Source organism: Penicillium brevicompactum, assembly GCF_028827555.1.
Source record: "Penicillium brevicompactum strain IBT 35665 chromosome Unknown utg000006l_segment0_segment0, whole genome shotgun sequence".
NCBI classification, from domain to species: Eukaryota; Fungi; Ascomycota; class Eurotiomycetes; order Eurotiales; family Aspergillaceae; genus Penicillium; species Penicillium brevicompactum.
In genome coordinates this window covers 645,395-658,545 of record NW_026623209.1, presented here as the reverse complement: position 1 = coordinate 658,545, position 13,151 = coordinate 645,395, and the positions used below count along the sequence as shown (strand labels likewise).

The 13,151-nt window shown below is 50.8% G+C and overlaps 7 protein-coding genes across 7 annotated transcripts; 3 read left to right on the top strand and 4 right to left on the bottom strand.

The window, feature by feature from the left end:
* Window positions 1-117: 117 nt before the first annotated feature.
* On the top strand, window positions 118-1,530 carry N7506_008438 (aspartate aminotransferase cytoplasmic; the record flags this gene model as incomplete). Its single annotated transcript, XM_056957731.1, has 5 exons — window positions 118-291; window positions 344-564; window positions 644-1,232; window positions 1,290-1,395; window positions 1,445-1,530. The coding sequence occupies 5 exons, from the start codon at window positions 118-120 to the stop codon at window positions 1,528-1,530; spliced, it is 1,176 nt and encodes a 391-aa protein (XP_056807121.1).
* Window positions 1,531-1,592: 62 nt separating this feature from the next.
* On the bottom strand, window positions 1,593-2,352 carry N7506_008437 (uncharacterized protein; the record flags this gene model as incomplete). The annotated part of the gene is made up of 2 exons (XM_056957730.1): window positions 1,593-1,658; window positions 1,720-2,352. The coding sequence occupies 2 exons, from the start codon at window positions 2,350-2,352 to the stop codon at window positions 1,593-1,595; spliced, it is 699 nt and encodes a 232-aa protein (XP_056807120.1).
* A 573-nt stretch (window positions 2,353-2,925) lies between these two features.
* On the top strand, window positions 2,926-4,577 carry N7506_008436 (aldehyde dehydrogenase; the record flags this gene model as incomplete). The annotated part of the gene is made up of 3 exons (XM_056957729.1): window positions 2,926-2,981; window positions 3,036-3,077; window positions 3,128-4,577. The coding sequence occupies 3 exons, from the start codon at window positions 2,926-2,928 to the stop codon at window positions 4,575-4,577; spliced, it is 1,548 nt and encodes a 515-aa protein (XP_056807119.1).
* Window positions 4,578-5,019: 442 nt separating this feature from the next.
* On the top strand, window positions 5,020-6,645 carry N7506_008435 (DUF2417 domain-containing alpha/beta hydrolase; the record flags this gene model as incomplete). The annotated part of the gene is made up of 2 exons (XM_056957728.1): window positions 5,020-5,163; window positions 5,224-6,645. 2 exons carry the CDS (start codon window positions 5,020-5,022, stop codon window positions 6,643-6,645), a joined length of 1,566 nt encoding a protein of 521 aa, XP_056807118.1.
* Window positions 6,646-7,460: 815 nt separating this feature from the next.
* npl4 (nuclear protein localization protein 4) lies at window positions 7,461-9,633 on the bottom strand (the record flags this gene model as incomplete). The annotated part of the gene is made up of 4 exons (XM_056957727.1): window positions 7,461-7,751; window positions 7,810-9,268; window positions 9,332-9,462; window positions 9,538-9,633. 4 exons carry the CDS (start codon window positions 9,631-9,633, stop codon window positions 7,461-7,463), a joined length of 1,977 nt encoding a protein of 658 aa, XP_056807117.1.
* Window positions 9,634-10,252: 619 nt separating this feature from the next.
* pst2 (putative NADH-quinone oxidoreductase Pst2) lies at window positions 10,253-11,241 on the bottom strand (the record flags this gene model as incomplete). The annotated part of the gene is made up of 6 exons (XM_056957726.1): window positions 10,253-10,378; window positions 10,427-10,504; window positions 10,557-10,636; window positions 10,703-11,019; window positions 11,075-11,160; window positions 11,215-11,241. The coding sequence occupies 6 exons, from the start codon at window positions 11,239-11,241 to the stop codon at window positions 10,253-10,255; spliced, it is 714 nt and encodes a 237-aa protein (XP_056807116.1).
* A 942-nt stretch (window positions 11,242-12,183) lies between these two features.
* On the bottom strand, window positions 12,184-12,948 carry yth1 (cleavage polyadenylation factor RNA-binding subunit YTH1; the record flags this gene model as incomplete). The annotated part of the gene is made up of 1 exon (XM_056957725.1): window positions 12,184-12,948. The coding sequence occupies one exon, from the start codon at window positions 12,946-12,948 to the stop codon at window positions 12,184-12,186; it is 765 nt and encodes a 254-aa protein (XP_056807115.1).
* Window positions 12,949-13,151: the final 203 nt, after the last annotated feature.

The window sequence follows — 13,151 nt, the reverse complement described above, 5'->3', positions numbered from 1 at the left end:
CCCTCAGGTCAAATGACCATGCAGCCACAAAGCTCCCAACCGGGTGTAACCGAGTATTAGAAGCTCTTTTCTCCCCTCTTTTGTCTACATTCTTTACACACTTAGTAAAGCTACAAAATGGGCTTCTTCTCCCTATCCGCATTCGCCAATGTGCCTCCACCGCCAGTAAATGAGCAGGTCGAGCTAACAAAAATCCACGATGCCGACCCATACGAGCAGAAAGTGAACCTCACTACCGAAGAATACAAAGACAGGAATGGAGACCTGTGGGTGCTTCCGGTAGTACGACAAGTATGAAATGTCATGCACCTCCGATGAAAGCTTACTGACCCCAAGTGTATAGACTGAACTAGAGTTGATCATGGACACTTCTCTTACACATGGAAAATCAACAATGTGGGGTAATGGCGAGTTTATAAAAGCTGCCCAGGATATGCTCTTTGGAACGCCCTCAGCAGAACTGAGAAGCAAGGTCGCTTCTATTCAAACAGTTTCCGGGACCGGAGCTTGTCACATCGGCGCAAAGCTTCTATGCGACAGTTTGAAACCCAACACGATCTGGACGTCGGATCTTTCTCATACTAACCATGACGCTGTTTGGGATTTCATTGGAGGCGTTGAGAAACGCACATACCCCCTACAGCCTCCCCGATCGATCGGGCGTTGACTTCGATGGAATGATAAATGCTCTGAAGACACGAGCTCGCAGAAATGATGTAATATGTTTACATTCGTGTGCGCATAGCTCAAGCGGACTGGATCTCACGCTGGAGCAGTGGGTCGAATTGGGTAAAGTTTGTCAGAAGATCGGCATTTTCCCATTCTTCGATTCCGCTTATCAAGGCTTTGCGTCCGGAGATCCTGATGCAGATGTTTGGGCTATTCGGTGCTTTGTGGAACTCGGGCTGGAGGTCTGTGTTGCGCAGTCATTTTCCAGGAGCTTTGGGCTATCTGGCGAGCGGGTGGGATGCTTACATGTTGTTCTCAATTCTTCGGCGCAACGACAGTCAGTCTTTGGCAGGCTATATCATTACCAGCGTGGCCTTACCTCGACGCCACCGACATATGGAGCGAATATTGTGTCCACGATCTTGACATCGGAGAGTCTTTACAGAGCTTGGCGGATCGATCTCAAGAGCATGACTGATCGCATCCAGAAGCTGAGATTGGGGTTATACAACGAGCTGATTAAACGGAGGGTGCCTGGAAGTTGGGAGTATCTTCTCATCCAGGTAAGATTCTAACATGCCTCCCAACTAGCTCCCTGCTCATGAGAATCCTTGTAACAGAGAGGTATGTTTGCACACACAAAGCTGTCAAAGCAGCAGGTCGAGCTGCTGCGCACCGAATATCACATCTACATAATGAGCACAGGTCGAATATCGCTTCCTGCATGTAGGTTGTCACCAAAACTCTGGAAATTGTATTTGCTAAACATTTGCAGTGAACGCTCAAAACATCGAATGGGTGGCTGGTGCTATAAACGAAGTGGTCACAAGATTTTCACTGGAGGAGAAAGCGAATCTGTGATGGCTATCTCTGCAAGTATAGCATTTTTGTGCGCTATAATTCAGGCGCTGGCGTTTTCATTCTTAGCGTCGGGGCGGAGGGGCTGTGCTAAATCTCGTATCCGCCATTTGAACAGCAATAAGCGCAGCCTGAGTATGTTAGCTTCATCTTCATCTTTGTCTGTGTTTTCACTATTGACAGAGCGCTTACCAGTGACATGTCAAAACCCTCAGCGACAGTGATCTCAAGTATTTGCCTCGGCATCAAGGAAACATCACCCTTTGCCCTCCCCTTTGGTAAACTCCTGTTCATAGTAATGCTTTCGCGTATATCAAGTACTTTCTGACCCTTCACGGTGGCCGAGCAGCCGGTCCACGCGGCAGTGTCCATATCACGAACTTCGACTTCCACCATATTGTAAGACTTTTCTTCAACCTCCGGGGCCATCGCGTTGCGAAATGAGAGCTTGGACACTCGATTCGGGCCCAGTCGGAAGTCAACCAGCTCAGTCTCCTCGTTACCCGGTAATCGCACGCGCAACGGTCTCTTCCATGCTAACGCTGTCGCGCGGGATTGAAACATCGGCAGACCTGATGCATCGCGGAATTCGCGCGCTGGAGTGTCGCCATATTTGTGTCCAGTGATTGTGAACATATTGGAGTCGTCCCAGTATCTTTTTATGGTGTATTCATTGGGCGAGCGGTGATCATACTGGGGTTTGAGATAGAGGAGGGTTTCCTCGTCGGCAATATGCTCTGGTCGGATTCCGACAGGCTGCGGTAACCTTTTGACGCCCTTGATCACCGAGGCAGGCGCTGCGCTAAAGGTAGCATAGACGGACATGGTGGGTTGAAGATGAAACGAGGTCGGGTGTCATTTGACCAGTGATCGACGTGGGGGGGCCGCGTCGATTCCCAAGGTTCTGGCCCTGCGCAAATGGGACCCAATGGCCGACTTTCTATATTGCCGTCGTTTGTTCACTTTGAAAGTTTTAAGTCGAATCTACAAACATGGAATCCTAAGAAGACCTCGGGAGTTGTCCGCTTCCGAGGCTGTTTTGGTGCAAGATAGTGTATTTTACATGTCATACCAACATCTTTCAATACCAAATACCGAATATCATCGTGACTCTGGCATTTGGATATAGAACAACAGATTTCTCTTACAGCCACTTTTCAAGGTTTCTGCATTTCTACGAGCAATATTCTTGGACTCCCAGTTCTTTATTTAGCAGGTGTTTTGCGGTCTGAGGAACCTGGGCATTCGCTAGTCAGAAAAGGTGCATGCTTGGGGTACATTCCCCTCATTCCACGATAAGCCAGGACTCTACCTGTCCAACTTTAAAATTGCATCAGCACTTAGATACATTACCTTCTTTCTTCATCAACTGAATCAAACCTTGGGAATTATCTAAATATGGACACTCACATGCTATGGCTGGCGGGTAAAGAGCAGGAGGGCCACGGCGACCCGTACGAATATGTATCTGGCGCGCCGAGATCAAGACCATACTGACATCTCAATAGCATCTCCATCGAAGATCCAGCAACCGGAGAAACCTTCGCCATGTGAGTCTTCTTATGTAGAAAATCGATGGGATTGCCCTAACATGCGTCAGATGTCACACAGCGTCCCAATCAGATGTAGAGATCGCCATCACATCAGCTCACCAAGCATTCGAATCTGGCGTATGGTCGCGCGCCAGCCGTCACCATCGTGCAGATGTTCTCGAGAAGTGCGCAGTGCTTTTGACAGACGCTTTGCCTGATCTCATTCCTCTAGAGTCAAGACAGACTGGTCGAGTCATTCGAGAAATGAATGCGCAGGTCCCTTCGCTCACGAGGTGGTTGAAGTACTATGCCTCGCTGCTTCGAGTTGAAGAACGTTCTGTTCTACCGACCGTGGGGAAGTTGCATAACTTCATCGATCGTGTGCCACTGGGAGTTGTCGTTCAGATCACACCTTTCAATCACCCATTGCTGATCGCCGTTAAGAAGCTGGCGCCTGCGCTTGCTGCAGGTAACAGCGTCATTATCAAGCCCAGTGAGCTGACTCCCTTGACGACACTTTTACTCGCCAAGATTCTCCAGAAGGCCGGTATTCCAGATGGCGTGCTCAGTGTCCTGCCTGGACTCGGCGCTGTCACTGGAAAAGCACTTGTTGAGCACCCTTTGGTTAGGAAAGTGGATGTGACAGGTGGAACTGAAGCTGGGAGGGCGATTGGCAAGATCGTGGGCAGCAACCTGGCAAAATATACTGCGGAGTTGGGAGGAAAGGCGCCTGTAATTGTGTTTGAGAAGGCCGATATCGATATGGCGGTCAATGGAATTGCTTTTGGTAGCTTTATTGCGAGTGGGCAAACATGCGTGGCCAGCACTCGGATCATTGTGCAGAGCACTATCATTAATGCCTTGCTGCATAAGCTCAAAGCCAAGGTTGAGAGTATCACGCAACGCATGGGAGACCCGAGCAACAAGGACTCCACGATGGGTCCCTTGATATCGGAGAGACAGCTTCGACGAGTGGAGCGTCTAGTCGAGCAGGCCCAAGAGCATCGATACGCGGTCCCTCTTGTTGGCGGAAAACGAATGACGAATCGAAGTAACCTTGACGGATTCGACTTTTCCAAGGGATATTTCTTTGAGCCCACTGTGCTGGTGTCCACCGAGAGCCAAAGTGTGACCAAGACTTCCCTCTGGAAGGAGGAAGCATTTGGCCCTGTGATTGTTATGGCCACATTTGAGGATGAAGAGGAGGCGATTTCCTTGGCAAACGACACCGAGTTTGGCTTGGGCGCCGGTATCTGGACTCAAGATGTCTCTCAGGCTTTCCGAGTATCAGAGCGAATTAGAGCTGGAATCACTTGGGTCAACACCCACCACCGAAACGATCCCAGCAGCCCATGGGGCGGTGCAACAAATGCCAGCGGAGTTGGTAGTGAGAATGGGGTTGAAGCTTATCATGCGTACACCACCACGAAGAGCACAATCATCAACTATGCTTCTCCAGAGGAGTCCTTGGCAGCAGATGACTGGTTTGGAACCATGGAGAAGGTGAGATATGGCTGATGGATTGAATTATGCTCGACACGCGAAAGTCGATCCAATCTTTGCTTGCTCGATCAATAATTAACGGTGAGCCCTGCTTGTGGCATGAAATCCAAATATACATTGTACCGTGGCATACAAAAAAAGACGTATGGGAGCCCTGGAGTGAAGCCAACGTCGATCAAGTGTCCACAGCAGTGCATAGTTGAATTCATTAAAGCCAAATAAAGCCGAGAAACTCAAAATCCCAAGCCCTGGAGTGCAAGGGTTCTAGTGAGTGCAGTAAACAGGTAAAATAGGTACGCTTGTCCCACTGCTGCCATAGCCGTCGATCGATTGTCGATCCACAAACCGGGAACGCCTGGAGAATGCATGATGTCATCGCTCTCTTACATATACTCTTTGGATCCCCTGACCAACATCGAAAATCTTCAAGATTAATTTCAATTTACACTCGATCAAAATGTCTCCTTGGGGAAATAAGTCTACCCCAGAGGCATATGAAGCCCCAACTCATGAGGACCATACCTCTGAGACAATCGAACCAACCGAACACAGCAGATTGCTCCCCGATAACGAGGGGTACCTGAGCCCAGATGATCCAGCAGTAAGTCAACTCAAATACAGAGATTGATGGGAGAATCCAAGATCTGACAATGAATTCCAGGTATCCCCGTATAACCTATGGACCGTACGCGCACTCCGCGGCGTCTCGATCATCGCCCTAGCGCTCAGCTTCATATGGTGGACTTTCCTACTTGTATCCATCTTCGTCAGCCCGCCAATGATCCACCCACGCGGATCAGGATTCTTCGCTTTCTCATACACAACTCTCGCGACGGCGTATTTGGTGGTTGGGCTGCTATTCTTCGCAGTGCCTTCGAAGCCGATGACGATCTGGGGGATAATCCTTGCCGCCCTCCTTCTCGTCGACATGATAATTATTCTCGCGGTCCCTCGGATCCGACTCGAGGAGGGTTGGGTCGGAATAGCCTCTGTTGTTTGGGTGACGCTGATCTCCACATATCAGGTTGCGCAGAATCGGGCCGTTGCATGGGGTAAACGGGAGGAGGAGGAGCGTTTGACTGGCCGAGAGGAGACGAGAAGGTCGCTGATTGAGTGGGTGGCTGTATTCGCAGAGACCATCCTGCTCGCCGCCATGGCGATCGCGACTGTGTTGTTCACTGCCACACTTATCCTGCGTGCTTTTGATGTTGGGCTGGAGGCCCCTGGTACGAGGTACCTGGTCCATGGCGACTCTTACCAGGTCCACCTTGCGTGTTTCGGGAACAAATCATCCAGCAACGATGATTCTCCGACGATTCTTCTCGAAGGTGGCAATGGGCCTGTTGAACACACCTTGCAGCCTTTCATTGATGATGTCTACAGCAGGGGATCGATCGGCCGATACTGCTACTGGGATCGTCCAGGTTTCGGGTGGTCTGATAATGCCCCCTCGCCTCACTCAGCAGGTATGTCGGCAGATGTGCTAGCCGAGGCGTTGGCCTTAGCAGGCGAGACTGGGCCCTGGATCGTTGTCTCGGCTGGAGTTGGGAGTCTCTATTCCAGGCTCTTTGCGAGTCGCAACCTCCTCGAAGTACGAGGCATCTTCATGATCGACCCGCTTCATGAGGAGTATTTAGCAGACGTTGGACGACCGGGTCGCGGCTTCCTGCTCTGGCTCCGTGGCGTTGTTTCCCCGTTGGGTCTGGATCGACTTGCCGGTGCTATTCTACGAGGCCGCTCCCGTGAAGACCGCGTGATGGGCCGTTCAGCTTACCAGTCTGGCAAGTATATCAAGGCCAAGCTGCAGGAGAGTCTTGTTGCTGTGACGATGACCGCTGCGGAAATCCAGTCTGCCCGTCATGTCCAAATGGGTCACGCTCCAGTAGTTGTCGTCAGCTCGGGCCAGGAAGTTCGAAAGAGCTCTCTTTGGGAAGAGCGTCAGGAGGACCTGTCGCACATCACCGATAATCTTCTTTCTTGGGATGTGGCCAAAGATGCACCGCATGAGGTTTGGAAGACAGGTCAGGGCAGAGAACTTTTGGAACGACGATTGAAAGAGTTGGTTGAGGCAACTCAGGCATGATTTTCAGTCCTTTCCGATGTCTTATTCTGGGATTTGAATATGGGAGTTATCGATCTTTTTAGTGTTGACGGAAAGTGCAACGGCTGCCCAAAGCAATGATGGATCACGCGTTACGATTTTGATGGCGTTTTGTAATATGAGACTCGACGTATATAATTTTAACACTCATACCTTATCAACCAAACCATCCGTAGGCATCTATGGATACTATAAAATCCCTTTTCGTGGTTATCGCCGTAATATCCCCATAGCAAGTGTCTTCTGGTTGACCTCGTAGTACCTGGATCGAACCCCTTCCAAGGTTTGAGATCGCCCCAAAGACCAGCCTAAGGCGGAGGGTTAAGTCAACATCGGGGTTGAATTCAGCTCCCACGATACTGCCCAGATGAAGAGCGACCGCGGGAGTCAAATGGGCTATAGTTAGGTGACCGTGAAAGTTGGGATTGACCTATGAGTCCTCAAAAGGGGATATCAGGGTTATACCGAGTACACGCTTGTGGAATCGAGCGAATTTTATTTGATTAAGTTCTGGAGGAACATTTATGGATGCGCCCTGGCATGAGAGGCATCGGGATAAATCATGTTCGATGAAATCAGCTGGTCTAGGTGCTGTCTTATTTCAATGTATCTGTTATCTCTAAGTCTCTCCCAATCCGACGAAGTCCACCTCAGCCTCGGGGCCGATAAGTCTGAGCAAGCCATGCGACCAAACCATTCAAGATCCACCCAATAACCCATGCCCAGTAGGGGGATGCGACGGGGAAAGAAAGCGGAATCGGATTTTGGGACGAAAAACGGCGAGAGTACGAAAAACGTCACTCTAAACTAGCTCCCTTAAACCTCTTAGCAAGCTGCTCACTCTCGGGGCTGGCAGAAATGGAGCGGGGTAAATTGGAGGGTTGGGGGTTGCGACGCTTGCGGATTTGGGAATCCTGGGAAGACGTCCGAGAAGGCTCGGCCGGGGTGGGCCAGGGGCGCTTAGGGGGGCGCTCACCACTCTCCTGAAGAATTGTCATCAATGTGGCCCATCCTGGGGTATTCACAAGCTGAATTCCCTCCGCCGGGGATCTCGTTCGTGCGACGCGGCAGAGCAACGATTCCTCGTCCTGTGATGATAGAGTCAGCTTCATGTATATTGTTCTGATTGCTTGTTGGGAAACTAACCTTGTTGAATGTGCTGAGACCATGCAAGAAGCACAGGATGTGGAAGTCGGAAACGCCTTGGATAGCCTTGTCGGTGTCACCGTGGGACATAAGCTTCTGGGCAACGTGTCGGAGTTCTTGGCTTTCGCCAATAACTTCTCTGTTCTCAATAGGGAAGCGGCTGTTGGTGAATATGGGGTTCGATTCTGTTGGGAATCCGTGGGTGAGGGTCACTAGCAAGAAGTCGACTGGGAAACTCGGCTCAGCGTTCTCCTGAACGCTGGCACCGTATTCATTAATTCTTCGATAGAAAACTTCGGGGATGTATCTGGTCCTGCTTCCGATATCTTCGTCATGCTCGGATTGGACCAGCATCACAGCTGGGTCAGCAGAGGGTTCAATGATGTCTCCTCGGACCATCTCGACAGCAGAGACAGATGCTTGGTACGAGCTGATGGCAATAGCTCCTGTCTCATCACCGGTGAGAACACAAGTTACGAAATCGGAACCGAACTGTCCCGAACGGCTCCATTTGGTAGCCTTGGGGTTTTGCGCTTGTAGTCTGGCGGAAAAGGCGATCTCAAGGGATGACAAAAAGTATGAGTCGATGTGCCGCTTGCATACCACGGAGCCGTCGCCACGACCGGCGTCAAGCAGGTCAGTATAGATGACACCGACCTTTTGCAAGCCACACAAGCTGGCCACCTCATCGACCTCCTTCTCGTTGTGCCAATCATGGAGTGTGATGCCGTCAACTTCTCCCACTTGCGGGGGCTCATAGATTGCCTGGACAACGGCCTTCACGCCGAGGGGGACCTCGGTGTATTCCTCGTACGTTCCGTACAAGAAGCCAAGTCGTTGAGAACCAGACTTGCGCCAGAAATCAAGGAGGGAGTTGATCAATTCAGGTGAGGCGAACTCGACATGGTCAACCATGCGGAACTCTTGGGGCTGGAGACTGATTGCGCTCGGTTGGCACTTTGTGCAAATCCCCTCTGGCCATGGGGAATGCCCTGAAGGGCAGTCGGGTCGCACTCGGTAGTATGGTTCGTTGAGAGGTGGCATAAAGGAAGTTCCAAGCTCGGGCTTGTTGGTCGCGGCGTTGATCTTTCGTAAGTACGAATGGAAAGAAAGATGCTTAATCTTCTTCTCTGCCATATTATTCTTGTCGTATGGCTCAAGTGGCATGCAGTAGTCACACATTCCCCGTGGACCATGTCTGCACATCTTGTAGTCCATCCCACGCTTGATTTTCCCATCTTTCTTGTCCAGCAAGTTGTCCAGCGGAGATTGTCGCACCAAGTCCCACGGGTTCTTGAGGGAGGCAGAAGGGTTTGGCTGTGGGCGGATCGGGACCGTTTGTTGCGCCGGAATAGGTGCGCCATTGAGCCGGTGCTCTAGGGTGGTGGTTGTGGTACCATTCGAAGATCCATTCTGTTGTGTCTTTTCGTCGTACCCAACAAAGAGTTTATCGCCATGCCTAGACACCAGGGCGCGTAAGTGATGTCCCCAACCTGTACATAGAGGCCATCGATAGACTTACTTCAAGCCAGCCTGTTGCAGAGAGACACCTTGGAGGTCTGACAATTGTCTCTCCTCCCCACCTGTGCCGATCGGTTTATTTGAAAGAGCGATCGATGAAGCTTCAGTGTTTGCTGGAAGATGTTCGAGGATCTGGCATCAAAGTTCGGATTAGCTGTAGGCATTCACTAAAAGTAAATCAGCGCTCAAAACTGATAAATCCAATACCTTTTGGTTAAGCGTAGGGAAAAGTTCCTGCGGGCTGACCGTGAGTCGAAACTGACCGTTCCGACTCTCAAATCGCAGTAGGATGGAGGCCGTCATGGCGCCTACGAAAATGCAGGTGAGAGTAGATGAAGGAGTGAGAAAGTTGATAGGGTTACAATCTGAGCGTTTATAGATCCATGGAGACAGAAGGGCATTGAGGTTGGAGATAAAGCCGAGCTCAACTCGAAGCTTCCCTGGTCACGTCACAGGCGGCGGGCGGTATGGTAATGCACGAACGGCCCCCCGCCGTGAGTAATTTTGATCGCTTTGGCATTCTCGGTAAAACAAATACTGTAATCTTGAAGTGAAGTCTGAGTACGCAGTATAGCTAGAGAGTATGAAACAGATTATACAGTAGTTATCTTTAGCTGTCAAATGGCTGACTAGACATAAAGTTCCAAGGGAGATTACTAGACAACTAATTACACGGGAATGCTATGTGGAAAGTACACAAGTACTTCAAAGAGCACTATGTCGGTGGATATGATACCTGGATAGAGCCTTCCAAACGAGGCTACATTGTCAAGTATTTGTAGTCAAGAGAATGCCACATTGAAACATTATTCAATTATGTTATGTTGGACCAAGGTCATATATGTCATAATCATCGAACGCCGAGAGAACGCCCCAGGGTGGATATCAAGAAAGAAAATTACCAGAAGAAGAGGGGAGTCATTTACTGAATCACACACTTCTTAGGCAAGCCGCAAGGGCCTTCACTGTCCTTTTCCTTCTTGGGGGTGTCCTGAGATTCCTGCTGCTTAGGCGTCTTCTCGACAGGCTCAGCAGCAGGAGTCGATGGCTCCGGCTTCGAGTCGGAACTGCCATGCAGTCACTGGCCCTTGGAGACGGTCTCGTAGAAAGCCTTGCCCTGGGCAGTGGCAATCTCGAGCTCCAGAGGGCTAGGCTTGCGGGAACCGTCGGCACCCTGTGTAGCGCATTAGAAATGAATCTCAGGAAGAATGTTCGTATCAACTTACAGCGAAGGTACCGGCACCCCAGGCGGATCCACCGTGAACCTCGTCAAGGTTGGAGAGCTGGGCGAAGGTGGTCTTGTAACCTAATTAGTGAAGATGGGTTAGCCTGAATCCACCTCATGGGCCTGTTGAGGAGTGAATAGACTTACCCAATGGAACGTAGATCATGCCGTGGTGAGTGAGGGTGCTCATGGTAGCGAGAGCAGTGGACTCCTGGCCACCACCCTGGGTACCGGTGGAGACGAAGAGACCAGCGTGCTTGCCCCAGTAGCCACCGGAGGCCCAGATGCCACCGGTCTTGTCCCAGAAGGTCTTCCACTGAGCAGGGAAGTTACCGAAGCGGGTGGGGATACCGAACAGAACGGCATCGTAGGTAAGAAGATCGGCGGGCTCAGCAATGGGGTAGCTGGCCTTGGCGGGAGCGTACATCTTGCCAAGAACCTCCTCGCTCAGGGTCTCGGCAATCCTAGGGTGCCATTGTTAGTAATTGGAAAGCAGTTCAGACGAGCGGTGCAACATACTGGTAGATGGTGGCTTCACCACCGGCAGCCTCAATACCCTTCTTCTCGGCCTCGGCCAGGGCCTGGATGTGACCCCAGGTGGAGTACTGTGTGAGGGATTAGCAGCGAACCGTAATATATGGCGATTGTGAACAACGTACGTAGACGATAGCAACCTTGGGAGCCATTGTAAATATATTGATGGAGTATGAAAGAGGAGAGAATAGGAACCGTTGTTGGAATTTAAGTAGGGCGGGGGCAGTCTAGATATACTCCTCCAAGCTCTCTCTCCCCGCCGGGAATTGGTCTTTGGTCTTGGGTACATGTCTCACCATAATAGCCAGTATGGGAACGTAAGTACCGTCCGCGATTAGCAAGCTCCATAGCACCAATCAGTCATCGATGACAGATCAATTGGGTGACATAATTGGTCGATCCGACTCCACCCGGATATACAGCTTGGTTAGGCAATTCTTACTGAGGACTGACAAATGAAAATTTATGCTAGTGGGCTCGAGAATTGGTTCTGCAGGTCAGACTATCGACTTTGTTATGGGGGTTCGGCGTTGCTTAGGCCATTTTTGCGGATATAACACGATGCACGGAGCATTCCGCACATGTAGATTATCTAGCAATTTCTAAGACTTATTTATCATGATGTCATTCACTCAACGTTTACGTCTTTACCGACTCATCGCCCTTGTCGACACCGTTGCTTTCAGACTACAAAATTCGTAGGCGCCCACGATGTATTGGCCAGGGTCTAGCTCGATCGGTAAGCTGACTTCGGCGCGTACAGCTCCGGTGGCTTTCACTCGGCACTAATAGAGATACTCGGAGCTTCTTGGAATACCATTTTCCCAAAACGCCATGGCAAGATATGGGAGGGGTGGAGTACGATTTTGCTAGCGGGCACCCATTCCGAAACGGGGCTGTTGCATCTCGGAAATAATCACCAATATTTTATCTTAATTGTTGTCTGATCGTATTTAATAGGGTATCTTAGGGATGACCCCAGCAAGTGCCATGGAACAAAAACAATAAACGAGCCCTTGCTGAGCTCCCCCACTCCATGCCATGCAAATGTCGCCAAAGAGAGAAGAAAAAAAAGAGTCGGTGTACAAAGAAAGCTAACCCCTTCCACGCCCGCGGAAGCGGCCACGTCCAAATCCACCACCTCGCCCACGTTCGTTGCGCCATTCTCTTTCCCGTTCCTTCTCCCGCTCTTGTTCTTCCCGAATAAGTGTTCGTTCGTGTTCTAGCTCTTCTTCCGTCTTCTCGGCGCGCATTGTAGGTCGAGGCAGGTTTTCCGTCCATCGGGGGTGAGCATTCGCACAAGCTTTTCCATCGGGACAGAACCCAGCCAGGTAAAAGACACACAGGCGTCGACGCACATGTCGCTTCGCGCAGAGGGGCCCCAGCTCACAGTATCCGCGGTCGTAGTGCTCGCATGGTGGTAAACGTGCCTCTTCGCGGACGTGTTGGTATAGGCAGTCGTCGCCGTTGGTGCAGTATCCGGATCGTGAGAATGACTGGCATTCCGGCATCCGGCGAAGGTTGTACTCGTGAAGATATTCGCATTTCAATCCTTTCTTGCACAGTCCTTTCAGGAAATGCTTGCAAACTAGTGACCCATGCGTGGTCGAAGGTGCCATTCCGGATGCTGTGGTCGTTGAGGTGGTGACGCGCGACGGAGTAGGGTGGCGATCTGGACAAGCAGGTCCTAATGGACAATGGCCCTCGCTGTAGGCTTTGCAGACGGGCACATCGCTGGCGAGTCCGAATCCGAAGCTCTTGCGCAAGAAGGGCATGAAAGTGAAATCATTGTAGCTGGAGTCTCGTGTCGGTTCGGCAGAGATAACATGCGCAGCTGCGCTTGCGGTTTCGGTGGCCATCCTTGGTGAAGCTCAAGTGCCAGTGCCGGGATAAAAGGCGTGTCGAGAGTCGTCGCGGTTGCGGCGAGGATTTTGCCGGGGTCGGGTATGTGAGTAGAGTGCGGGAACCCGATGAAAAATTAGGAAGAACCCTGAACCACGGGCTTATGTAGACTGTTTTCTGGACAAAGAATACGAAAGAATCGAGTTACGTTGAAGGTTGG